Source organism: Equus przewalskii, chromosome 16 (genome assembly GCF_037783145.1).
Source record: "Equus przewalskii isolate Varuska chromosome 16, EquPr2, whole genome shotgun sequence".
Lineage (NCBI taxonomy): Eukaryota > Metazoa > Chordata > Mammalia > Perissodactyla > Equidae > Equus > Equus przewalskii.
In genome coordinates, this window is record NC_091846.1 from 7,520,588 (window position 1) to 7,547,895 (window position 27,308).

General features: G+C 49.3%; 1 protein-coding gene across 1 annotated transcript; it reads left to right on the forward strand.

Moving 5' to 3' along the window:
- Window positions 1-18,864: 18,864 nt before the first annotated feature.
- Window positions 18,865-26,423, forward strand: PDX1 (pancreatic and duodenal homeobox 1). The gene is made up of 2 exons (XM_070578545.1): window positions 18,865-19,391; window positions 23,089-26,423. Exons 1-2 carry the CDS (start codon window positions 18,989-18,991, stop codon window positions 23,532-23,534), a joined length of 849 nt encoding a protein of 282 aa, XP_070434646.1. The 5' UTR covers window positions 18,865-18,988; the 3' UTR covers window positions 23,535-26,423.
- The last annotated feature ends 885 nt before the right edge of the window (window positions 26,424-27,308 follow it).

A 27,308-nucleotide genomic window follows, 5' to 3' on the forward strand; every position in this document is an offset into this window, starting at 1 on the left:
CTATTCTATGCACCCACGTTTCTGCTCTTTCTGTTGCTCTTCCTTCCTAATGCTCCAAGAGTCCTTCTATCATTTTCCTTCCGGTTAAAGAACTTTCATTAGCTACTCTTTTTAGGGTAGGCCTACTAGCAGCAGTTCTTTTAGTTTTCCTTCATCTGCAGATGTCATCCTTTCCTCTTCATTCCTGCAGGATCGTTTCACCAGATACAGTGTTCACAATTAACAGCTCTTTGCTTTCAGCTCTTGGAAAATGCCGTCCCACTTCCTTCTGGCCTCCGCAGTGTCAGATGAAAACTCTGTTGTAATTCAAGTTGCCGTTTTCCTATAAATGATGTGTCTTTTCTCTCTGGCTGCTTTCAAGATATTTCTCTGTCTTTAGTTTTCATAAATTTGATTCTGATATGTCTTGGCATGAACTTCTTCAGGTTTAGCCTATTTGAGGTTCACTCAGCTTCTTGAATCTGTAAGTTTATCTTTCACCACATTTGGGATGATTTCAGCCTTTGTTTCTTCACATACTCTTTCAGTCCCACTCTTTTATTCACATCCTCCTAGGATTCCAATGATACAAATGTTGAATCTTTTATTAGTGTCCCACAGGTCCCTGAGGTTCTGCCCACTTTTTTTCAGTCTATTCTCTGTTTTTCTCAGATTCTGTAAAGTCTACTGGTCTGTCCTCAAGTTCACAGATTCTATCCTCTGTCATCTACACTCTACTATTGAGTTAAACCAGTAAGATTTTTATTTTAATTATTTTGTCTTTCAGTTTTATAATCTCCATTTGGTTCTTTTTTTTATTACTTCTTTGCAGAATTTTTTTTATTTTTTATGTTTCAAGAGAATCCATGATCTCGTTGAATATTTTTGTGATGGCTGCTTTAAAATGCTTGTCAGATAATTCCAACATCTGATTCATCATGGTATTGGTACCAGTTGATAGTCTTTTCTCATTCAAGTTGTGATTTTCCTGGTTCTTGGTATGATAAGTGATTTTTTATTATATCCTTGACATTTGGTTATTCTGTTAGAAGTCTCTGGGTCGTAGTTAAATCTCTTATTTTAGCAAGCAGTCACTCTGCTTAGATTTGGCACACAGATTCTTGCCTAATTTTGTGGGTTCTGGTTCTAATGACAAATTAACTTTCAGAGCCCTTGAAGTGTTATTTTGGTCTGCTTGGTTTATTTGGTGCAAGTGGAGCTTCTACTTGTCCCTGCATGTTCTGCCTAATGGGGCAGAAGGAGCTTCCACAGGCCAGGCCACCTGGCACCTCTATGTGGCGGAGTCTCAGGCCCAGGGGAACAATAAGGTTTCCTAAGCTGCCCATTTGTGGGGGTGGGTTCCCTCTGGCCAGTACCATCGTGCCTCCTGGTGTCTCTCAGTGGGGTACAGGGTTCTCTGGCCTGGCAGGGAATGAGAGCATGTCATTCGATCACTTACTGTCAGTGAGTTTCCTGATTTATCCCACTTGCTGATGCTACTGCATTCACCTGGTGTTGTCAACGGGTCTCCTATTTGATCTAGGACAGGAATGAGCCTACATTGGCTGCCTTCTGTTGCTAGATTGATGGTCAGGGAACACCAGGCTTTGGTCATGTTTTTATGATGGTTGGGTAGTTGTAAGATGCCCTACCTATGTTGTTTCTCCTGTCCTGGGGTTCTCAACCAGTCCACATTTTTCTTTCCACCTTTCAGAGCTGTCCTTTGGTATCTTTTATGTTGTTTCCAGAGTTCATAGTCGTACTTAGAGAAGAGGAGCAGAGAGGCATGAATCTACATCATCTAGTCTAGACTGCACGTCTGATCTCCTTTTAGTGCCTCTTATTGACTAAACCCAAGTATCAGCAGGAGAGTAAAAGAGCATGTCAACGCAATCCACAAGGGCAGCCTCCAGCACACAGAGCAGAAAGGAGAAGGGTGAAGAGTGGACTTGGAGAGAACAGAGAATATCCAGCACAACCAGCATTTGATTGTGAAGAAAAAAATCAAAACACTTTTAAATATACAAAGACTAAGAGTATTTACCTACCCTATACAATCATTGAAAGAATATCATCTGAAGAAGAAAAGTAACCTCAGAGGAAGGATAGAGATGCAAGAAAATGAGACTGGAAATGAATAAAATATGTTGGTATATTCAATTAAATATTTGTTAAACACCAAGAGACCTAATTCTGGGATTTAAAAAAGATGATACTGGGGCCGGCCCAGTGGCATAGTGGTTGAGTTTGTGTGCTCTGCTTCAGTGACCTGGAGTTCACGGGTTCAGATCCCAGGAACAGACCTACACACCATTCATCGAACCACGCTGTGGTGGCATCCAACATACGAAAAATAGAGGAAGATTGGCACAGGTGTTACCTCAGGGCCAATCTTCCTCACACACAAAAAAAGATAATATTAAATCCTTAGACAAAAATAACAAGGAATCTGATGGGTGGTTCAATGGGTAGTTAAAGTGCGAGACCATCCCTGTCTTGTTCTGAGAAAGACAGCAGTCTTAGGTAACTCTGGACTCTGTTGGAAAATTCACAATCATGATGGATGTTACAAAAATTTTAAGGTAACTACTAAAAAAACAGCTATCTAACCTATAGTTTCCAGTCATGTATATAAGGGAAATGGGAAATATAACAACTTTTTTTTTCAATGAGAAAGATTGTCCCTGAGCTACCATCTGTGCCAATCTTCCTCTATTTTGTGTGTGGGACACCGCCACAGCATGGCCTGATGAGCGATGTGTAGGTCCACACCTGGGATCTGAACCCACGAACCCTGGGCTGCCAAAGCAGAGCATGCAAACTTAACCACTACACCACTAGGCCAGCCCCGAAACAAAGCCATTTTTATCAATTTTTTAAAAGGAGAGGGAAAAGAAACATAACCAAAAAAGATGGCAGAACACCTATTTTGTGCTTTGGAGACTATTCTAAGGCACACTGAGCGTGTAGAGGACGTGAACAAATCACTGGATTCAGCACAACGTAAGCGTCTCAGTGAACTGCAGGCCTGTATCGTGCATGGCCTGCTTTGTGCTCAAGTGCTTTCAGCAGAGAAAGGCAGCTTTGCCGTCTCATGAAAATTGATAATTAACCAGCTCTGGGAAGGATATTGATGGGGGGGGGGGGGTTAAAAATCAATCCCTGGAAAAACTGTTTCCTGCTTCTCTTTCCTCTTTCCGCAGCCTGCCTCCCCACCCACCTTAAACTCTGGACCTTCAAACCCCAACCCAGTTCTTCACTTGTTTTTACTTCCTTTCAGGCCTCTGAACTTAGCACTTGCTCTACTTCAAAAAAAAGCCTGTGGGGTAAGTAACAATCAGTAAGTAAATCTCTGTTTTTATAAGAATTTTCCAAATCAATAAAACAACCAATAGCAATGGCTGTCTGATTCATCTTTAAATTCCCAGTACCTAGCCCAATAGTGACTGCCATGCAGAAGTTATGCATATAAGACAGAAAGAAGGAAGGAAAGTGGGAAGGCAGGAGAGAGGGAAAGAAGGAGAATCAATAAGCATTTATTGTGCACTGGCTACGTGGTAAGCATTGAGCAAATAAAATTGCAAAGACGTGGCTTTTACATTTATGGGTCCACATCTCATGGTGCTGAAGGAACTCAGCTCCATTCACAGGAATCTGAGAGATTTCTTGGATAAGATAGAAGCAGTGAGTCACTGAAAGCCACGCACTCCTCGTTCTGCTCCTCACACCCCTTCCCCAGCCCCACCTCACCAGAGTGAGTGCGGTGGGCTGAGGACTGCTTCATCCTGTGTATCAGTCCATTTGGGCTGCTGTAACCAAATACCATAAACTGGGTGGCTTATAAACAACAGAAATCTATTTCTCACAGTTCAGGAGGCTGGGAAGTCTAAGATCCAGGCACCAGCGTATTCGGTGTCTGCTGAGAGCCTGCTTCCTTGTTCATAGAGAGCCATGCTCTTGCTGTGTCCTCACACAGCAGAAGCGGCAAGGGAGCTCTCAGGAGTCTCTGTTATAAGGACACTAATCCCACTCATGAGGGCTCCACCCTCATGACCTAAGCACCTCCCAAAGGCCCCTCCTCCAAATACCCTCACACTGGAGGTCAGGGTTTCAACATATGACCTTTGGGAGGACATAAACATTCAGTCTAGAGCTGAAAATTCAAGTTTTCTGGATATCATTTTTTAGCACTTCCAGCTCTAAAAACTAAGATTCTTTGAATGTCTCTTCCAAGTATGAGAAAAGGCATTAGAAGTGGCCCACAGGGACGCTCAGAGGGCATGCCTGCATCACAGAAGTGCGCGTCACTGTGCTATGAAAGAGAGTGTTGGCCTGTGGGTAACTCTTGGGCAGTTCGTTTACGCAGTTACCACAGAGACATATTTATCCAACTTGAAGTGAACTGGAACTTTCTAGGCTATAGAGGCTCAAAAAAATCTTACTTGTGGTCCACAACTCACCTAGCCCCCAGGTATGCGTACCTCTGCATTGGGAGGGTTTCTCCTCATCTTTGGGGCTAAGAGTGAAGTAGGGAGGAGGGATGAGATAAGTCACCTGACGTTGAAAAAAAAAAATATGCTCAAAAGTGAGCAAAAAGAGCCAGCCCTGCCTGCCTAGTGGTTAAAGTTTGCATGCTCTGCTTCAGCAGCCTGGGCCAGTTCCCGGGTACGGAACCACATACTCATCTGTCAGTAGCCATGTTGTGGCAGCAGCTCACATAGAAGAACTAGCAAGACTCACAACTAGAATGTACAACCACGTACCGGGGCTCTGGGGAGAAAAACAAAGAGAGTGAGGAAGATTGGCAACAGATGTCAGCTCAGGGCGAATTTTTCCCAGCAACAAAAAAACCCCTGCAATGGCTTTACAGAAAAAGGCTTGAGACTCAGCTCTTAAAAAAAAAGGGAACAAATCATGGGAAGAGAGTATGGAAACCATATCAATGCGCCTCCATAAACAATTTCTCTTTTAATCTTCACTACAACCCCAAAGGTATTATTATCATTGTCATTTCACGGGTAAGAAAAATGAGGTTTCTCTCTTTTTGTTTCCTAGGTCTGCCAGAACAAATTACCACAGACTGCGTGGCTTAAAACAACAGAAGTGTGTTCTCTCATGGTTTAGGAGTATCAGAAGGTGGCAGCAGGGCTGGCTGGTTCCTCCTGGAGCCTCTGAGGGAGAAGCCATCCTCTGCCTCTCCTGGCTTCCGGTGGCTGCAGGCCATCCCTGGCATTCCTCCGCTTGCAGACTGGCTGAATAAATCTGCTGTACTGAGCCAACTTCATCTAAAGTTGGAAACACAGCTTCAGCCCATATGTTCTCTTTTCAGCAAATCTTCCACTTTGGCAACACCTCCATGGACAGCATCCTTAACTCATGCCTTATTGTCACCAGATTCTTGAGTTTCCAGCAATTTCTTCAGGTGTTGGATGAGCCTTTCACCAGATGTATTTCTAATGCCTGAGCCTGCAGATGCTATGTGGGGAAACTCCTGCTAGACTGGATGTCCGAGATGCCCCACAAACTTCCACCTTTAAATTACTGTCTCTGTAGATCACAGCCACAAAGTAGGAGGGACAAGTCTGAAATGCAGATCTCCTGACTCTAAGTGCAATGCACCATTTCAGCTTTTCAGTTTTCTTGGGCTTTTCAAGTTCAATTCCAGTGGCATATCATGTGTGCTAGTTTCCTATGGACCCATTTTAACCACCCATCTTGGACTTCAGAAATCTGCTTGTTTGCCGCCCAGGCCTTAAGGACACATCCTAAGGTTCACAGGGCGCTGAGGGCATCCATCACGCAGACAAAGTCCTGAGCAAAGGATGGGGACAAGTGATCGCGACAAGAGGAAGTTATTTTTCTCAGATGAGAGGACAATTGAAACAGAGGGAAAACTCTTCTGTGGACATCAACATCACACAGTGAACACAACCTGAGAAATCTAACAAGAAAGCAGAAAAAAATAATGGCGCTTCTTATGCATTTCTCTTACAATTGTCATAATTGCATGGATCACAGCTACCTATTCCTTGGTTTTGAATTTGAATCTAATAATATTTTCTGCTTCATCCCAACATCTTTTCTTTGCTACCTGTCATTTTGTTGGCCTTCGTAGGATAAATAGAAGTTTGCCAGGATCAAGCATGGAAGAGTGCTAATCCAGGCAGTAGCTGGGGGTTCTGGGAGGGCAGGATACTCCTAGGAGATGCTGAGAATGGCCATTTGATTAGTGTTTGGTGCTTGGGGGAGGGGAGGACTTGTGAGAAAGGCAGCTTGAAGACAGGGTTGGTGCCAAATTGAAGGACTCCTTGGGTTTTGCCAAGGAGTGTGACTTTACTCTATGGGCAATGGACAAAATAGATTTTTAGTTTGAAAAAGTGATAAAATTCGTATTGTAAGAAAAATAATTCTGGTGATAAAGTACACGTGCTGGGGTGTGAAGAAGCAGGCAACATGGAACCTTGGTGGACACCCATCACAACAGCCCAGATGAGACCCAATCTTCACTAAGGCAGTGGCCAAGGGCATTAAGGAAAGGCCAATTCAAGAGCTGTTTAAGAGGAAGAATGGACAGAACCCCGGAACCTAGAGGATGTGGGTACAAAGCAGAAGTCAAAGATGTTAGACAAATCGTGGTACTCATATATACTGAGATCAGGCAGGTAGGTGCACTACTGTACTCAGAACCCTTAAATGACTTTCCTGAATCATGACGACAATCTGGAACCCTCTGTCTTGTCACACTTTTCCACGCTGAAGCACATGTACTATTTTTCTACCAAATCACAGTCCCATGAACTTTCCTTTACTGACTTTACTGACTCCCTTTCTCTTTTCTGCTCCCTAAGTGGGGATATCCTCAAGAATTTGTCTGTGGCTCTCTTTCTGTTTCGCATTCAATATTTCAATAAGCCAGTCAAGACTCAGGTCTCTAGCTATCCGCACGCTCTGCCCTGTTCTCTCACGCCATCCTTTATGTCTAAATGCCTGCAAGCTCCTTGAATTTATGTTGCCCACCTTCATCCCAAACTCAGCATATTCAAATAATCATTATCTTTCCCTGAAAACCGGGTCCTCTATCAACACCCCCTTTTCTGTCCACAGTAAAACCATTTTTTCAGTCTCCCAGACTAGCAGCCTTGAAGCCACCATAGAATAAAAGAACAAGGGCTTTAGAGTCAGACAGAGTCTGGGTGAATGTATGTGACTCAACCAGCTGCTAATTATAGACTTTGGGCAAGCTAATCAACCTTTCTGGACCTCTGCTTCTTCAATAGTAAAATGGAGGTAATAATGCTTAACTCAGAAGAACGTCACAAGGTGTAAATGGCAGGGCAAAGGGCCTGGCCCAGGACCTGGCACAAAGTCAGCACTCAGCAAATACCGGCTCCCATCTCCTACACCTTTTCCTTCACTTCCTGCTCAACAGGTCACCAAGACCTATAGTCTCTTCCTGTCAAATTCTGGATTTTCCTAGGCTACATGTTCTCATATCTCCACCACTCTTTAACAGTTTCTGAACTGATCTAACCACTTTAGTCTCATATTCTGGTCCATCCTTCACGTTGTTATATTCACATTCCTAAAACATTGCTTTCATCCTGTTCGACATACTTGGTGTGCACAAGCTGGGAACGTAAATCTATCTGACACATGTGAGTATGCGTATGTGTGTGTGCTTCCTCACTCACTTGTTTTCTCATAACTTCTGTGAAACAGATCTTTTTTGCTGCCTTCCACTTCCGTAGTGTCTTCCTGCAGAGATGAGCAGACAGGGAGCACTCAGCCAATGCCATGAGCCCAGTGTTTCACAAGCCTGGTCCCGGAACATTGCTCAATTTACAGCAATTTATTTTCTAAAGGACACAAAGTTCATGAATTCATATAATTCCCAAGAAAACAGCAGTAGCAGTGGGAAGGGAAAAGACAGAATTACTTTAGAGGAAGGTCTGTAGCCCAGCAGAACCCATGCTGGAGAATGACATCCCAATGACAGTAGCTATAATGACAAAACAGTGAGAAATTAACATGAGGGAGAATGTCTGTGAAAGTTGTAAAACCCCCGTGAGGTAGTTGCAGGGGCTGCAATGGGGCGCTGGTGTTTAATGGGTACAGAGTTTCAGTTTTGCAAGATGAAAAGAGTTCTGGAGATTGGTTACACAACAATGGGAATGTACTTAACACTACAACACTGTACACTTAGAAATGCTTAAGATGGTAAATTTTATGTTGTGTGTTTTTTAACACAATTAAAATATTTTTAAGTTTCTAAAAAAGGAAAATTGTAAGGAAAATCCTGAAGGAGCTGAAGGTGTGTGCCTGAGCTATGGAATGACCACAGCAGGAAGGAAAGCACCCCTAGATCAGGGGAGGTGTCCCTGCGCTGGTGCTCCCATCACAGGCTACATTTGTCCCTGTCACAGAGATCATCTCACTGCACTGAAATTTCCTCTCGAGTTGCCTGCCACCCCTACTGGACTAGAGGTTTCTTTAAAGAGAGACTACCTCTTCCTATGGCATCCCCTACACCTAACACAGTGTGTGGCACAGAGCAAACATCCCATAAATATTTGTTAAATATGAATGAATGAATGAATGAATGAATGAAGAGCTAGTCACTCTCTATATGTGTTTTTTTCAGAGTGCTTCCCACATATTATGAATTCATAGGGTACAACTCTATGAGGTTGGTACTATGATTATCCTCATTTTACAGAAGAGGAAACTGAGGCACAGAGAAGTTAAGGGACTTACCCAAGGTCACACAACTAATAAGAAGTGATTTTGGGATTCAAACCAGGACAGTCCAGCTCCAGAGTACATGCTTTTAACCACTCATCAAGCTGTAATTCAGTAGATGGGAAATTTGAAACACTGGTCAGCTGAAAGTCCAAAGTCAAACAGACCATATCACGTCTGCTTTCAGGAAATAACTGAAACCTGGGCCACAAGGGAAGACAACGTTGTCTCTGTGTGAGTCATGTGTTCACCAGCTTCCAAAAAGAAGTGCAAGAGCCACATTTTCGGGGCATCTGGAGTTCTTTGCTGTGTGTGTGTTAATGTACTTGCTTTCTTCCCACCAACAGTCTAAGGCCTCCAGGGAAAGCATCACATCTTATTCTATTCTATCCCCAAAGCCTGCCACAGTGCCTGTCACAGAGTAGATATTTAGACAAGAGTTTTTTGACTGGAGGAAGGGAAGGACAATCTTAATCCAAACTATCATTTACAGGAACAGATCAGTATCACTGTTTAATGCATCTGTCAGTCTTCGAATTTCTAATAAACCTTAGATTTACAATTTCACCTCTCCAAACTTATCATTTGACCTCATCATGTTTGTTATCCTCATAGAACAGGTAACTCCAATCAGAAAGTTGAGTAGTAATTGTCCAATGTATGAGTCCTCTGTACATAGCATGAGCATCCAGTCAAATAAACAGTGATCATTGTGAATATTCACAAGGAAGCAACTGGTATAAAATTCCAGATAGTGCACAGTACCATCAATCCAAACTCCAGAGGTGGAGGTGAAAATCACGAGTTGGGCATGAATTGGGTCCAGGTAAACCCTGCCTTGTGAAGGATGGCGATGGATGGGCTGGGGAAGCAGGGGGCTGTGAATTTCCTAAAGTCTCATGCAGAATTTTGTGTGCTTACACACGTGCATTTTCTAGGGGAATGATTCTTGCATTTATCACAATCTCAAAGAGCTACTTAATTAAACAACAAAGTCAGGACTATGGCTTTGGTATATTTCTTACCTCTTGTAATACAATATTTACCTTCCAGGAACCAAATGAGAAAGAGCTATAATGACTCCTTGGTGTAAACTGAAGACATGCTTCAGAGCTTCTCATGGATGGAAAGGGTGAGAAACAGGAGATGAAATTTATGAAACAGCTTGTGGCTTGATAGATAGGAGGATTTGGTGCAACAGGTGCTAAGGTGCTAGTTGCTTCTATTGCCTTAATTAGTGATTTTCTTGGAAGTTGAACAAAATTGAGTCTTTTCACGTACATTTTTGAGAAAAGGGAGCTTGACTGAAATGAGGAATGAGGCAGGCCGGGCTGTGTGCCTATCTGCTTCTATTCAAGACCATTCACCACCCTTTACCCAACATACTGAAGGAAAACAAACACTATTGAAATACCACTCAATTTTGTTAAATTATCTTTTCAGCTGAAATGTACATAAACCATCTCCAGTTATTTCCTCTCCTATATGAAGCAATAAGCAGATCTAAAGTCCTAGAATATTATAAATAGTAGATGGAATAAGATCAGTATTCTCTTTAAAAAATGGCCCTGATCTTATACAGAAGAGATTCACAAGAAACACAGCAAGAGAAAAGCGGAAAATTTGAATGTTTCCTAGTAAGTACTTTTCCTTGCTGAATTTCTTTAGTTGCTCTATTTAAGTTTGGCTACTGGTCACATAAATACAAAAAGGTAAATAGTGTCACTCCACTCTCTTGAGAAAACTTCAAATTCTGTGTCATTACAGGCCAAGAGACAGATAACACAGGCTAGGGGTTAGAGCCTTGTGTTTGCCTTTTTGTTATCACCTGTCACAATTTGCTGGGAAGGTAAGAAAACACTGCTATTTATCTGGATTCATGGCAATCTCTAACTGCAACTTTTAGAAACTTCAAGGTTTGACTGTGACCATGTTGGCAGAGTCTAATAAATTGCTTTGTAAATGAAGCAGACAACGCTGATTGATTATGTTTTACAATACAGCATTAGTAAAAAGAGAAAAGATTTTCTTCCCCTAAACTGAATTTTAGGGCCATGTGTGCCCCTTTCCCAAGAAAACCAATGGAAATTAGGTCCGTTTATGTATAGGCTAGCCGTAAAATCGGGGATACACAGATAACGGTATTTTATTTTGTATACATGGAATACAGGATATTATATATAGTTGCCTGTGTTTAGACTGTAAGGACACCCGATATGAGGTATTAGAGTGACAATAAAATGTGAAATGATCAGGTCTGTACTGAAAGCTCCGCACACAAGTGAGGAACTTAGGTGTGAATGGGAGCCCTAAAGACAGACTAACTTGATCATTTACGCCCCTCAGCTCTACCTTCCCTCCAATGATCTGAATGAATCAGGTCAGGACAACTCTGTGGTATGTGTATATCTGCTTAGTCGCTGTTACGAACACCTGCCCAGTGGGAGAGATGGCTCTCTTCAAACCAAGATATATTTCATGACTCTTGACCTGAGTCATCCAAAGAAATAAACATGGAACACCCAAATCAGGCCAGGCCCACTCCCTGCCGTTTTTCAAATAGACAGTTCAGTAGAGAGAACGTCTCATGACTCTGGTATGAACTATGCAGGCTCTCAGAAGGGCACAGCATGGGGCAGGGACTGATGGAGACAAGCTCTGATATAGGCACGAAAATCAAGTTGACCAGACGATCCAGGCATTTAAAGGAGAATTTCTCATTTATAGTTTTCAATATTCAAATAACTGTACAACAGTTGATGTTCTAGTAAATACAAAGAAGAAATAATACGTCTTGGCTTTGAAGACCCAAATTCTTTCCCAAGTTTTAAAATACTGTGTCTAAGCGATTAGAATTTGGCATGATTCCTACCTTCGGCACTTTCTCTAGGAACCTAACCCAGTTAGAAACATTTTGTGAAAAATAATTTACTATCCAGAAAGTTTTCCTGTTTCCAAGATAAGAAAGCCTGTTCTGCCATCCCAGCAGGCAAGGGTTGTTTAAGTTACTAGATAACAAAGTTGTTATTGATTCTATTATTTCTACTCTTCCTGATTCCCTGCAGTCCAAAGGGAGTTTGTCAGACTAAGAGTGATTTTATAAAAAGGAGTAGTTGTTATTGTTGTAACTGGCCCCATTGTGACAGATGGGAGCCTAGTGTTTTCTCACTGCACTTTACTCAGGAGCTAGGAGAACAGAAAGCAAATAACCAAGAAACCAACACACTCGTAGTAATCTGGATTTCTCAGCGCTGAGCCAGAGCACTTGGAAGTCAAATATTGGCCTCCTCCTGAACGCCCCTTTTAGCCTGTTGTTGTTAACCAGTTTAACATTCCCTTATCACATGCTCATGTGGGCAGAATTAAATGGAATTAGCTGCAAATTATATAAAATTCATTTACCTTTAAAGGAAGCTATTTGGTCATGTTCAGTGTGGAGAGAGCATGGCATTAAGACACAAGTTAATGGTACTGCCTGGAGATGAAGCAATTTGCTTTGGTTTTATTGCCTGCCTTTATTTGCCCTCACATGGTAGCTACTGTGGCTGGAAATGCTCAGCTCAACTTCGCAGAGCCCACATTGGAGCCACATTAACAGCCCGGGGAGAGTCCCACTGTTTCCAGAGGGCTCAGTGGGAGTAAGCGCAATAATAAAATAAGATGAAGCTGATCCTTTCTAAATCCTTAGTGACATAAAGAACGAAAACATTTGTGAGGGTGAAAGGAGAAATCTATGACAATGTTCAGGATTTATAACTTATACATGTTTAGCCGACGTAGAGATTCAAATAACATGCTTTCTGCGCTGACGTAGGCATTTTTCCATACATTTCCTCATTTAAACGTTACGACAACCCTGTGACCTAGAGGTATATTGTCATTTGAACGTCCATGCTTCCCGTTTGTTCTTCAAGAGTACCTGTGAGTCTCCATATACCGAATAAATGATAGTTTAAGGGTTGTTATTGTTGTTACCCTCAATTCGCAGTGTGCATAAGAAAGACTTTGGGTGTGTTTAAAATGCAATTCCCCCGAGTCCCACCATGCCCCACGTATGGTTATTCAGGAGGTCTGGGATTAGGCTCAGGAATTTGCATTTTAAAGGAATCCCAGTGATTCCCAGTGATTTGGATACACATGCATAGGGTGGAAACACCACCCTATAAATCCATGTTATTTCATTGATTAGTAGGAGTCTGTCCCTTTGTGGGATTTGCCTAAAGGTAAATGTGTCACAATATGTAATTGGAGAAAATACACAAAATAAATGTATTCAAATACAGCTTCTCTCTGCACAATGATACACTGATAAGAGCTATCTACCAGAGGAAGAAGCACTAAGAGGAACATTAAACCAAGTTCAGACCACAGCCAATGAGCCTCTAATCCCTGCAAGAGAGGGAACAGATCTAGCCAAAGCAGTCAAAACGTGAGGGCCTTCAGCAGCGCTGTTCTGGGTTTGGAGCTGACTCATCCCCATGAACCCCCACAGATTTCTAATTTTAACACTTTCGTATGGGTCTTAGATTTGGGGGACATGCAGAGGAATCACTTTGATGGGGGTGGGGGTGGTGGTTCTGCATCTTCACTAAGAGCAGAGTTGCACATGCTCACCTTCCTGACCTGGGGAAAGCAAGAATGGAGCAGGATGCCAGCCCTGCTCTCGACCCGGGCAGGAGAACCCCTCCCTTCCCTCCTGAGCCGTTTGAGGGTTTCCTCTGAGTTAATGCTAACAGTTTCATCTCCAACCTGGAAATGGAAGAACCATGAACAGCATGGGGGAGTGGCCTCTGCCTATAAGACAGAGCTCAGATTCTGGATTCCCCGCTCTGGGAGAGCTAAGCCATCTTAGTTGCGATTAGTTTAAGTCTTTCTGTCCTCCCCTCCTGGACGTAGAGAAGGAGAAGCCCCTGCCTCTCCGCCACACCCGTTTCTCTGTGGTGAGTTGAGGGCTGGCTGGAGCGAGTGCCATCCCGCTCTCCCTCCTCCTCCATCCCCTTTAAGCAGGGCCCCACTTTGGGGCACATCCCCCTAAAACACAGCAATGTATCCACCTATTGTTTGCTCCCAGTGTTCCTGAATAAAATATACCTTTCCAGGTCTGCCTGTCTGGGAAGGTCCTTAGATGTGGGCTTGTGGTAACGGCTCTGTAACTCTTTTGGATGTAGTAATGACCAATAGTTAAATGCTTGTAGGTGCATTAAAAGCAATGTCGGGGGAGAAAGGAAGAGACGATCATTTATTGAGTGCCGACAAAGTGCCCGGAACATTAGACATTTTGTCTCATTGAATTTTCCCAAAAACAATAAAAATATTTCTGGATTGCCTACTACATGGAAGAGAGTATGGTGTCACATGGAAGAGAATGCATTCTAAAGCCAGACCTCCTCAGTTTGGCTCCAGGCTTGGCCACCTACTAACTGTGTGATTCTGGGCAAGTTACTTAACATCTCTACGCCTCAGTTTCCTCCACGGTAAAATGGGAATAATAGTATCTATCTCCTGGGATTTTAGTGAAGATTAACATATGTAAAGTACTTGAAACAGTGCCAGGCTCCACGTGTTTGCTGTTATTATTACTATACGCAAGGGGTACACTTTGTGAAGCTGTAGTATTGTTTCCATTTTACAAATAAGGACAGGAGACTTAGTGGAGTTACACAACGTGCCACAGGTCACACAGCTTGTTCAGGGCAGAGGCAGATTTGAAGGCAGCTATATGCGCCTCCTAAGCGCTTTCCCTCCTACACCAAAGCCAGAACTCACTTCTACTACTGAGTTTCTGTCGCTCAGAAAGATTGCACACAGGCACACAGTAAGGGCTATATAGGTTTTTTACCAACAAATGTTTTTGAAAATATTTGTCCTTCTAACTAATAAACCACGTGAAATGCAGGATGATTCAGGAAGGCGGCTGGCGTGACCGGGAAGCGTGGGTCAAGCCTTCCTTGGGTTCAGGCAGGAGCCTGGAGGTGAGGAAAGGTTCCCAGGAGAACAAAGGATTAATCACAGGAAACCAGGATGGGAGGCGGGGTGGAGGGCAAAGAAAGTGAATTTCAACAGAAGCAAGGAGCTGGTTATCCAGGACTAAGAAGAGAAGGGAAGTGGTAAGGGCTGGGATTTCTGGAGACTGCATATTTGGAGGGTGGAGCACAGATGGGAGCCTGGTGAGAGCAGGCCAAAGGGATGGGTGCAAAACCTCGAGGCTGGGCCACAGGGGTGCTCGCAGAAGGGCAAGTAGGGGGCCTCAGACCCTTTGGAGTCTCAACTTCCTTTCACACTTTTCCTTTCAGCTGCAAAGTAAACTGAGGGCCTCAGAAGGATTAAACAAAACCGGGAGCAGAGTGCTGGTGTCTGGGGTCCCATTCCTGGGGAGGCAGCACCAAGCGGTGGAGCACGTGAGCAGCGCAGCAGAGTCCAGGGGCTCACAGAGCCTCCCATATTGCCCTTTCTTCTCTTCTTTCATGCGGGAGAGAACCAGTGAGGTAGCGAACAAGACAATTGTCCAATAAATTCGATTTTTAGGCTACATTTATCTATACACTTGTTGGGGGCGGGCTGAATTTTCTGGAAAATAATTTCAACTCTCCAGTTATTTTTGCTGGCTTGTTTTGCCCTAAAAATCAATGGGAAAGCCTTGGCTTCAAATTCTGAGGTCCTTTTTCCCAAATGAGTTAGGTTTTCTTGGCCCCTCTCAAACTTGGGTACCAGACTCTGAGGAAATAGGGGGTGGGGGCAATAAAAACTGGCCTGCACAAGTGCTCACTGAAGGAAAGGTTAATGTACAAAAATTCAAAGTAAATTATGAGAGGAGCATTTTCATTACATACATCGTTTGCCTTAGTGTTTAAACTCATGGTGCAATGTTTTTATTTTTTACTTTTTTGGTGAGGAAGATTGTCGCTAACATCTGTGCCAATCTTCCTCTATCTTGTAGGCAGGACGCTGCCACAGCGTTGCTTGATGAGCGGTGTGTAGGTCGACGCCTGGATAGAGACTGTCAAACCGGGCCAACGAAACAGAGCAGTGGAACTTAGCCACTACGCCCCCTGGCCGCCCCTCACTGTTATTTTTAACAGCAAATTAATTATAAAAATGACTATAACAAATTAAATCCCACACAAATTGATTATAAACACATCCTTGGAGTTGAGGTTCCCCCCTCCCTCCCCCCTTTTTAACGGAATACAGTGGCTTAAAAATTCTTATCAGTAAGCCAAATTCATCCCTTGGCATGCTTGTGGAACCACCGAAGAAGACTCAGCCACTTACCAAGGACAAGGTAACCCGTGTTCTCCAGGGCGCAAACGGTGTCTCCGGAAGGGGTAGAGGGGAGAGGGCAGGCGAGGACCTCCAGTATCAGCGAGGGCTATCAGGACGTCCCGCTAATAAACGACTTTTTCACTGTCCACACTATAATTGGTTTACAGCCTTTTTTGTTTATTTATCCATAAGAGCTGCTGTTAAATGGCTCGGCAAGGCGCTCGCCTAATGGCTTGGTATCGCTGCGAGGCCTGTGGGAGGCGAGGGGGGCGCGGGCGTCAGCGGGGAGGCAGAGCGGAAACGCATTTCACCTGTAATGGACTCGGCGCTTTTATGGCACCAGGAGCCGTGTCCACACAAGAAACACAACACGCGGTCTCGCTCAGCGGAGGGCTCCGCGGGGCGCGTTTTTTTATATGGATATACGTTATAATTAGCCAACCCAAAAATCCTGTTAGCTCCGTCCTACCCAAGACGAAGAATAAATGGCTGTTTGACCTCTGTTTCCTGGGTCACGTCTTTAGGTCGCAGGCAGCCCCAAATGCGAACTGTGAAAGTGAGAAGGCGCCTCCGCCGAGCGCCTTCACCGCCCCCCCCGCACAGCCCCCACGTTTCGTTCAGCTCGGGGTTCCGGGTTTTATACCCTCGAGCGCGGCGGGCGGATTTGCTTTCTGCTGAACGTCTCTTTTCTTTCTGCAGGGCCGAGCAAAAATATTAAATGGGAGCAAATGAAGCATCGAAACGGAGACCAATTTACAGAAATGTGCAATTAGACGAGAAGTGCAAAGTAAACACTCCGGATCGGGGGTGGCGGGCGAGGCAGGGAGCGGGGGCGAGGGGGGCTGCGAGCCGAGTCCGGAGGGGGGCTGCCGAAGGGGGGGAGTGGGAAGAAAAGAGAGGGGGAGGGGAAAGGTGGCCGATCTTTGTCCCAGGCGGAGCTCGCGGCCCGCTCATAACCGCGTCGCCAAGTCAACCCGCGGCGACTGGGCAGTTTATCTCCAAGGGTCAACACGCCGCGGCCGGGCAACCCCCTCCGGCCCTGCCCTCCTGATCGATGTGGTCACTCGCGGCCCGGGTGATAGCGTCGGGTCCTCCGCAGCCGCGGCGAACAATGGACTCATTGACGCCGGCGCGCAGAGATTAGGTGCGCAGGTCCCACGGCCTTTCACTTCCTGGCCCCCTAGGACCGCAGGTGGCCCTTTTCCCTGAAGAAATCGCCGAAACTCCCCCCACCGGCCCGGCTTGCCTCAGCCTGCCCTCAGGCGAGAGCTGGGACATCAGCAAGCCCGGGAGCTGCAGGCGTTCCGGCTCCCGCCGACCACCCGCTGCCCAGCGCCCAGCCACGCGCGAATGTGGAGATGGCGCCAGCATCTCACAAGAGAAGGAATCTGCAGAGAAGTCCAGATTCCTAGTTGGCTTTTTGCTTTTAAATGCAAATGAGTATTTCAGCGTAGCACACTCAATCAGTACGCATTTTAAACACAAACATTTCCCCTAAGAGAAAATACATTAAAAACTACCTCGGAAAGCACTGGATGCAGTTTGTAGTTTAGCAGAATCGGATTGCAGAGAATTTCTCTTGCTGGTTCCATGTGGTTCACGCTCCCTCTTGCCGAGGCTTTTCTGCAAAGATGTCCAGTTTTACTAAATCTCTCCGTGGTACTTCGAGGAATGTGGTCATTTCGGCAGGGCCCGGTCTGAGGCCTCCCGGGACGCCCCGAGCACCCGGGCCTGCGGCGTTCTTCATGCCCAGGCCGGGGGTTGGGTGGCACCATGACCCGGAGATAGTCGGTCCGCACCATTCGGTCCCAAAAAGCGTCTCTCAGGACCCTAGAGTATCCAGAAGTTACTGAGCCAGTGGGGGCCGAAGACTGACGTCGTCATAAAAAGGCAGTGCTTTTCTTTCTTTTCTAGACACTCCTCTCCTGTCTCGGGCCTGCATTATTTCAACCGTGCTCGGAGTAAACGGTCTCCGGCTGACGGACTCCGGCCGGGTCTCGGGATCCGTGCAGGGCAGAGCCATGAAGGATCTGAAAACCCCGTGCCAGCCTCCTGCCCCCGCCTCCCAGCCGCAAGAGAGGACGCTACTCCTTTCCCCCTTGCCACATTAGGACACTGCATTCTGAGCTGGCCAAAGGAGCCCCAATTTCCAAAAATCAAAATTAATATTGCCCTTCAATTTAAAAAAGTTAAAAAGCCACTGTGCGTATTTCTGAAGTTACAGTTTACACTCCAGAAGTCCCCAGAGCACAGACGCCGATAAAACAGACGACGAATGCCGGATCTGAATGTGCTAGCTCACCGACATCGTTGGTGGATGTGTACAGATGTCATAAATAAGATAGAACCAACCGCGCCGACCTGCAGAGCTGGAGTCCGCAAACTTTTGGACCCTGCTCCCTAACATTTAAAAAAAGTTTGTGTACCACTAGAAGGACCCGCAACTAAAAATACGCAACTATGTACTGGGGAGCTTTGGGAGAAAAAGAAAAAATAAAATCTTAAAAAAAAAGTTTGTGTACCACCTCAATATATGCACATTTATCAAGTATATTAATGAACTAATATATTATGTACATATCAAACATACAAGGGAAATAGATCGTTCAAAGTATGATGAAAATAAGTTTTTGTAAATGGAGAGAAGTTCTAATGTTTTCATGCGTGCCCCGCTTTGGAGAGCACTGCCAGCTGCGCGTACATGTGTGTGCAGAAACTCAGCGAGGAGAGAAAATTGAAACAAATGCAGGTGCTCTTGAGTACCTGGGCCTTGCTTCTTAAGGCAGCCAGCCAGGCCAATAACGGCCCCAGCCTGAGCCACGTGGGGCGCCGTGGAGCCTATGGCGCGGCGGCCGGCCCGCCAGTCCCCGCCGGCGGCGGGTTCCCTCTGCGAGCAGAGGGGAGCTGTCAAAGCGAGCAGGGGTGGCGCCCGGAGTGGCAGAGCCGCACAGCTCCGCGTCTCCGGCCCCAGCTCCCTGCTCCCGGTACCCAAGCCCGGGCGGCAGCCATGAACGGCGAGGAGCAGTACTACGCGGCCACACAGCTTTACAAGGACCCGTGCGCGTTCCAGCGGGGCCCCGCTCCAGAGTTCAGCGCCAGCCCCCCTGCGTGCCTGTATATGGGCCGCCAGCCCCCACCTCCGCCGCCCCCGTTCCCGGGCGCCCTGGGCGCGCTGGAGCAGGGCAGCCCCCCGGACATCTCCCCGTACGAGGTGCCCCCCCTCGCCGACGACCCTGTGGTGGCGCACCTCCACCACCACCTCCCTGCTCAGCTCGCGCTCCCCCACCCGCCGGCCGGGCCCTTCCCGGATGGAGCCGAGCCAGGCGCCCTGGAGGAGCCCAGCCGCGTCCAGCTGCCTTTCCCATGGATGAAGTCTACCAAGGCTCACGCATGGAAAGGCCAGTGGGCAGGTAAGCCTGGCTTCCGGGGCCCCTTTGTCCCCCCCCCCGCCCCCGCACCCCCCTCCCTCAGCCCGGCTGCCGCTACCTCCAAGCGCTCCCCAGGACCCTCTCCCAGTTCGCGTTCCCAGTCCCCATGGATAACCCAGGGTCAGACTAAACTACACAGAGAGCCAATGTGGCCATCCTTCACAGAAGCTCTTTTCTGGTCCAATGTGGAGCGTCTTTTCCATTCAACTCTCTTCCTGGAAGGTTAAACCCCTTCCTTTCCTGTACACTGAACTCCAGGAGCCTGCGCGCTCCATGCAAGCCAAGGCCTGGCCGAGCTCAAAAGCTTTGGACCCTCAGGATCCTCCTCCAGCCGGGGGATCCGCCCGCCCAGGACTCCCAGGAGCGCGCGCTGAGGAAGCCGAGGAGGGCTTTGGGATCCTTCTGACCCCGACCAGAGCGTGCCTTCAGAGCCCCGGGCCCTCTCTCGCTCTGCAGCCCTCCAGGGCAGCTTCATTAGAGAAGGCAGACAGACTCAGGGGACCCCCCGGTAGATGGAGAAAAGCAGGGAAGGAAAAGTGCACCCAAGCCTGCAAAGCTGTTGGGCGGGGGAGGGGGGGGTAGGGGCGGTCACCCCAAGGCCGAGGACAGGCCGCTCACCCTCGGAGCCAGGCAGCTGGGAGAGGCGTCTGCGATGCCAATTAATTTTTCAACAAACAAAAGCATTTGAAAGGGTCTCCCCGCGCTGCTTCCCAGCAAGTAAGTTTGAGGAAGGAGATGCCCTCTTTGCATAGCCGGCTCAGGGAGACGGGAGCCCTGGTTCCCCGTAGCCCTAGGCGCCGGCGTGGAACAGGTCTTCCCCAGAGGCGGAGATGCGGAGCAGTCCGCAGGTCCCTTCCCCGCCCCAAGCTGGCGGCGAGTTCCTGCGTGGCCTGCGCCACCTCTGCAAGACAATGTTATCGCTACCGCGCCTCAGCCACTTCTGGTCACACCTGCATTGCAAATACTAGTTTGACTTTTCTTTTTCTTCCAACTAACAGTCGGGAGTAGGGGAAAAGAGGTTCGAGCTGGCGCCCCCTCCCTTCCCTCTCCCTCCTCGGCGCCCTGTCTGCCGGGTCTAGCCGGCTTGCTTGACACTGACCACTGAGCAGCTATGCGGGCCTTTGCGGGGTCTGGGCTTGCCCAGGGTCCCTGGGGCTCGCCTCTCCCTAGTTCTCTTTCTCTCGAAGGCTGAATGTGAGGACTGGGCAGCTCTTGAGACAGGACAGGGCCCAAACTCGGCTGCAGTCTTCCCCCAACTCCAGCGAAACCCCGAACAAAGGGGGCGCCAGATACTTGAGGCGCCTCTGTGTACTTACCCAGCGCGCGCGGGCCCGGCCAAAGGCCTGGAGTCTTGGGAAGTGCGGGATTCTTGGGAACCGGGGAGAATGGCGTCCCTCGACTGGGAGTGGGGGACTTTCAGCCCGTAGTTTCCTGCCAGGAGCTGCGGTCCCTCCGAGGGGTCCCTTCCCGCAGCGCGCTGGGGACGCGCGTTTCCGACATTCCCGGCCCTGCTCGCAGCTTCCTCAGGAAAAAGGCGAGGGAGGCCCTGAAAGAGGTTTCCAGAGGCGTGGTAACTTCCCCATCTCCCCCACAGGGTGTGACCCCTGCTCGGGTGGAGCTTGGGCTTGGGTGGACCCAAGGAGCCAGAAAGTGAAATCCGAAGGAACATCAGCAGTCTTGCCCAGGAATGGAGGGTCCCTGGAAGGGTGACATCCTCGGGCTGGAGAGTCAGGGGCTGGAGAGGCCTTTGCCAGCGCCCTCTGAGCCCCTGTGCTCTCAGCCCGCAGGGAGGAGCCCACCCTCCCTCTCCTGGAAGCTGCCTTCGAGGTGGAGGTGCTGCCGCAGCCGGAGCGGTCCTCCCCGGAAACTTTCGGAAGAGCCGAACTTCAAGGGTTTGTGAACCCGTCTGCCGCTCCTCGTGGGGTTTCACGCCCCTGGGAAAACGCAGTGACCAAAGGCTTTCATTAGTAGTACGGATATGAATACTTATAATAGGGACTTTTGAAAACGACATAAAAAATGCACTGCATCAGCCTCGCTGGCTGACCAGGTCGCCCCTAAACGGCCTCACCCTACGCCTTAGGGAAGAGCGCAGACCTGGGGCCCTTGACATCTTCCCAGTAACACCAACAACAGCCTCCATCCCCTGCCAATTCGTCCTGGGCACAAGTCCCCTGGGGTAGTGGATCCCCCGCGCACCCTCTCGCAGCACCTTAGTGGGGCCCGCTGAAGAGGGACAGAACCCCGAGAAGTTGTGGGTTGAATTTAAGAACGTTGGACTGCCTTTATCAATGTTCCTTTAAGGCTCCCTCCTTCCCTCCCAGGCCAAGGAAGGCTTGGCAGTGGAAGACTCGGAGATGCCCCCAGCGAGCAGGACTCCTCCGCTGACTGGGGCCTAGCCTCTGCCTTGGCTTCTGGGCGCCTCCTTTCCGCGGGGGGAAGTGGGAGGCTCTATGTTGTAATTAACCCTCCCCCCAAACACATACACGCTAGCGTTTCAGCTCCCTAAGGCTTAGCCAGCGGTCACGAGGGAAACGCCGCATACTTCTGACCTAAGACAAGCCGACTTAGGCCTCTTCCCGGAGTTTTGGTGGAACTTACCGCGCCGTCGGTATTGCGCACAGACGCGAAAAGATCAGGACCTGGAGGGGCCAGCAGCACACACCAGATGTGCGTGCGGCGCTGACCTACCCGGCCAGGCCGGGGCCGTTGCTTTCTCTCGAAGGGGACTTGGAGCCAGGATCCCCCAGCCCTGAACCCCACCACTACTCCCGCCTCCGCGGGCTCTCAGCGCCCCAGCAGGGATCTGTCCCCACGCATACCCTCTCCGCCTCTGTCAGCATTTGGGGCCCAGGACATAGAGGGCAGGGCTGACAACGACCTTCCTGGGAGCCCAGAATCGTTTCCCTTCTCCTCGAGGGCAGGGGCCCGACAGAGGCTAAAATGACAATTATAGAGAATTTACCGGCTATTGAGGTGGGACTGATTACAATAATATAGCTACATAGACAGATAATATATGTTCAACTATAACACTCTATATCATAATCCCAGGGTTTTTACTAGCTCAAGGCTTTTCAAACTGAGGGTTGCACCCATTAGTCGGTCATGAAATCAATTTGTTGGGTTGATTTTTTTAAAAAACGAAACAGTAAACAATAGGAAAAATTAGATAGCATCCTATGTGGTAAAGGTTGGTATTATGTCTTGAAATTTTTTGTGTCAGTTATATATCAGCCTATGAACTGGGTAGTGATCTGAAATGTTTTTCTTACTGTGGATCATCGTCAGAAGGTTGTGGGTTTTTAAAGTAAGTCCTGTATTAATGGCATTGTAGAATTGAGTCAGTTTAAATATCTATTATGTGCATTTTAATCAGCACCAACCCAAACACGAGTTAAATGAACTCGTTGGAGAACCACTCATTTACAGAGGCCACTGCGGGCTCACGGAGAGATGTGGCGCAGCTTTGACTTCCACGAAAAGGCAGCCTGTATTAGAGAAGGGCTGGGTGCGCCCAGGTTGGGCTCTGGGCTAGGGGCTGGGACTCGGTGGCAGGAGCGGCTGGGAGGGCCGGGGCTCCTATGATTGGGACCGAAGCGTTGGGCTGCGTGGGTAGGAGCAGGACAGGAGGAGCCAGGGACTCGGGGACCACGCTCACGTGCTGTGTCGCCCGCAGGCGGTGCCTATGCTGCAGAGCCAGAGGAGAACAAGAGGACGCGCACCGCCTACACACGCGCGCAGCTGCTGGAGCTGGAGAAGGAGTTCCTATTCAACAAATACATCTCTCGGCCTCGCCGGGTAGAGCTGGCCGTCATGCTGAACTTGACTGAGAGACACATCAAGATCTGGTTCCAAAACCGCCGCATGAAGTGGAAAAAGGAGGAAGACAAGAAGCGCAGCTGCGGGACAGCCGCCGGGGGTGGTGGGGACGTGGAGCCGGAGCAAGACTGCGCGGTGACTTCAGGCGAGGAGCTGCTGGCACTGCCGCCACCACCGCCCCCCGGGGGTGCTGTGCCGCCTGCTGTCCCTGCCACAGCCCGAGAGGGCCGCCTGCCGCCTGGCCTTAGCACCTCGCCGCAGCCCTCGGGTGTCGCGCCCCGGCGGCCGCAGGAGCCCCGGTGAGAGATGGGCACTCCTCCCTGCCGGGCGGCTTCAACCACTCGCAGAGGAGAAGGGAGCGGGCCTGGCCCCGGGTGTGGACGACCGGCCCTGGCGGTTCAATGGGCGGGAGCTGCGGGGCCCACGGCAGACGGGAGGAGAGAACAGTGCTCTCAGGCGCCTGTGCCAACTGGGGCGCCGTGGTGAGACGGTGGCAGACCTTCTGGAAGGAGAAAAGACGCTTTCTGTAATATCTGGGGCCTCGTCTGGAGGTATTGTTGGATTGGCGACGTGCATCGCTGTTGTGCAGGTCCCATCAGTCCTTTAGAGAAGCCATCTCTTCAAAAGACCACAGAAACTGTACAAATCGGACCGCTCCCCAGCGCACGGCAGGCAAGCGGGATGGAGCGACCAGAAGCAGCCATTTTTATTCGGCCTTTCCCCTTAACGTTTAAAAATAATTGAGAGGAAACTTCTGAGGTTTCAAAGACCCAGTGAAATTGATGCCTGTGGAATAGAGTAGTTCCTCCTCCTCCTCTTCCTTTTAAAATCCCTTTAGCAAAGCCACGCCCTTCACCAGCGCGCATCCTTCTACCGGCACCTTTTCCTCTGCGGGGAGAACTTCTTGCGAGGGTGGGCGGGCAGCGGCTCGGCTGGAGTGTAAAGGCGGAGGGAGAGTCCCTGACCCGCTGGCCCAACGCTTCCAGAGAGGGCAGGCGAAATGGGTCTGGAGCGAGAACGATGGACCCCTGAGTGATCACAAAACTGAAGATATTTGGAGCGTTCTATTTAGGGTGTGGATTTAGTTCCTGGTCTCAGAACTGGGGGGAGCCGGGGGAGGGGGGTCGCTTTGTGGAAGGCAAGCGGGGTGGCCTGACCCACCTTGGAAATTATTCACAGAGCCGGTCTGATTTCCACATGTTTAGAAGTGATTTAAAAATATGTGGTTGGGGAATTTGGAAAACTGGTTACTTTTATTTAAAGATTTAAAATTACCTAACAATTCTTTACAAACAGGTCTGTAGTTTCCAGGTCAGTTCCTCCTTTCAGGATCTGGGCCTTGTGTTCAGGTGATGTCTGTGGAAAATGCTTAATAAATACGGATAACACGGAAAGAGATGAAAACAGATTCCCTTCGCTTTGTATCAAACCTTTCTTGTGATGCAATGATTCCATTTCATTTAAAAAGTTAAAGCCGCATTAATTTTCAATACTAACGAGGGAAAACAAGTAATTAAGAAACACTACGTTTGGGTTTGGGGTTGGAACTGCATATGAGCTGGTGGATTTTCGGTTTTGTTTCATTTTTAACTTGAATCACCTCTCATGATGAATTTCTTAGGCAAGATAGCCCAGCGGCATGGGGGGTTCAGAGCCCCGCTGGCTAGCGCTGAGTGGGCGCAGAGCCCAGGAGCAGCCCATCCAGCCGCACAGTGACCAGCCCGGAAGCCCGCAGCTGGCCAGGGCCATGAGCGGCTCTCTTTCCTCCCAAAGCCGCAGCTCGGGCCAGGCCTTTTTCTGAGGCTCTTTCAAAGGAAGTGTTGGTTTGGCTGTATCTCCGCCCCTGGAGCCAAGAGTGTCTTGTGTTAGGGGCAAACAGGCGTTGACAGTGGGCTTCCAACCTCTGGGGCCTCTCTGCTCCTCCCCATGTTGGATGAGCGTCTTAGCCCGGCTGTGAGCCTGAACGCGCCTTCTGAGCGCTCCCACCGTTCTGGGCCATCAACTCACTCCCAGGAGTCGCTATTATTTTCTTTTGCAAAGAGACTCATGGCTTGTTTTTGTTTCTTGTTGTTTTTTCCTTCTGTTTTTTTTTCCCCCCGAGAGAAATCCAGTCATAAGGCTCCTACGAAGAAAAGAAGGTCCCATGGATCAGAAAGGGGAACTTTCTCATCAGTGAGCCGTCTCACAGGGAAGACGGTGCCCTTGCCCTGCAGCCTCTCCACACGCGCCCGGGCTCTGGAGTCTAGCAAATCTGCGTTGGAACCCCGGGCCCTCAAATACTGGCCCGTGACCCTGAGAGAATTATTCAGCTTCCCTGCGCCCCGGTTTCCTCATCTGTAAGGTGGAGGTGAATACTACCTCATAGAGTTGTGAAGTTTAAACCAAGTATGTGTAAAGGTCTTAATTCAGTATCTAGAAAATAGTTATCCCTCCACAAATATTAACTATTGTTTTATGCCATCATCATTTTCGGAAGCAACCAGGGAGCTGCTGCTGCAGATTCCCCGGGTCTCCTGCCGGCCCTAGCAGCCCCTCTGTCACTGTTGCTCTCACCCTTGTGCATATACCCGCTGACCCTCACTGCGCGCTCCCTGGTTTTACGACGCCTTTCCTCATAAACGCCTTTGACTTCCCATAGCCACCTTCGCCAGGTAAGTGAGACTCGCCTCCTCTGACCCAAGGGAAGCTGATGCTGAGCGGTGGAGGGAGGACGAGCTGGAGCTCAGCCGCCCAGTTGGTGGCGGCCCAACGACTTGTCATCAGAAGCCAAGGACATTTTCAGAACTCCACACCCAGCCCGCCGCGCTCTCCGAGGCTCGCGTCCCAGTCTCGCCGGTGGCCTGGCCGAGGGTTCGCGAACCAAGGGAGACGAGGTGCGCGCCGCCCGGGCGCGGCTCAGGCAGCGGGGCGCGCGGGGACTGACGGCGGCCAGGCGTGCGGCCTCCGACCGCCCAGGCCCGCCCGGGAGCGCTGAGCTTTGCTGAAAGCGCCACTCGGCGGCTCCCGGGACTCCGGGCCGAGCCCGAGCCGCCGGAGAAGCTCCGCGGAGGAGAGCTCGGCTTTCACGTGCTGCCGCCCAGGGCCTGAATTCCGCGTGGCCTTGAGCAAATCGCTTAATTCTCCGTTTCCTCTTGCATAAAATGAGCTCTTAACGAGGATGAAATGAGATGATGTCTTTGAAGAGTTTATTACCGGGCCTGGCGCGCAGTCGCCGCGAAACGCGGCGGGGGCGGCGGAGGTGAGGCGAGGTTGCCAGTAGGGGCCAGTCTTCCTGGGAGGCCCGGGGAGGTGCGGAGAGCGAAGCCCGGGCCTCGAAGACAGGAAGGAGGGAACGCGCTCCGCCGGGAGCGCCACTCGGGGCTCCAGCAGAGCGGCGGAAGCGGGGCGAAGGACTTTGTCCCGACCTCTTGGGCCGCAGGGTGTAGATCAGCCCCCATAGGGCGATGGCGTGGGGTTCACTCTGCGCTGCCACCCTCGGCCAACTGGCTAGTGGACGCGAACCGTGGGCCCGAGGGGCGGGGGCGCTCCGAGCTCCAAGCCCGAACCCACACACGGGGCTGTCTTCCAAGTAAGACGTCTTTCCATAGCCCAGAAAAAAACAGCCTTGGGAAGGGCCTCTTTCTGCCAATCCAGTCACCTTCTCCCGGCCCCAGGACTCCAGCAGTGACCCTGGTACCTGCCTCCCTAAGGACCGTCAGCCTCCCACTGCTCTTCAGGCTTGGCGCGCTCCTCTCAGGCAGTAAACAGACATCGGTGGCCTTCGAAAGCTCTCAGGACAGGTGGCCTTCGGCGCCGAGGAAGAGCAAGGCCCCTGCGAACGCCGTGCGTCCTTCCCCGCGCGGTGCGCTCCAGCATCCGGGGACAGCCAGGCTGTGCTCACCGCGCCAGGACGTCCAGGAGCGCGCCCGCCTGCACCTTCACGCCTCTCCGTTCCCCGAAGAGTCTCCGAGCTGGAGCCACAAGCCCCACCATTCCTCCCAGAGTCTTCGACCCGAGGTGAGGTATGTTCGTGGAGCGCCACTGGGAGGTGCGAACGATCCGGGCGCTGGTTGCAGGGCAAAAAGAGTGCTCCCCCAG

Coding starts and splice junctions, on each gene's coding strand:
- PDX1 (XM_070578545.1), top strand. CDS start 18,989: ATGAACGGCGAGGAGCAGTACTACGCGGCCACACAGCTTTACAAGGAC. Junction 19,392..23,088: donor ATGGAAAGGCCAGTGGGCAG/GTAAGCCTGGCT, acceptor TGTCGCCCGCAG/GCGGTGCCTATGCTGCAGAG.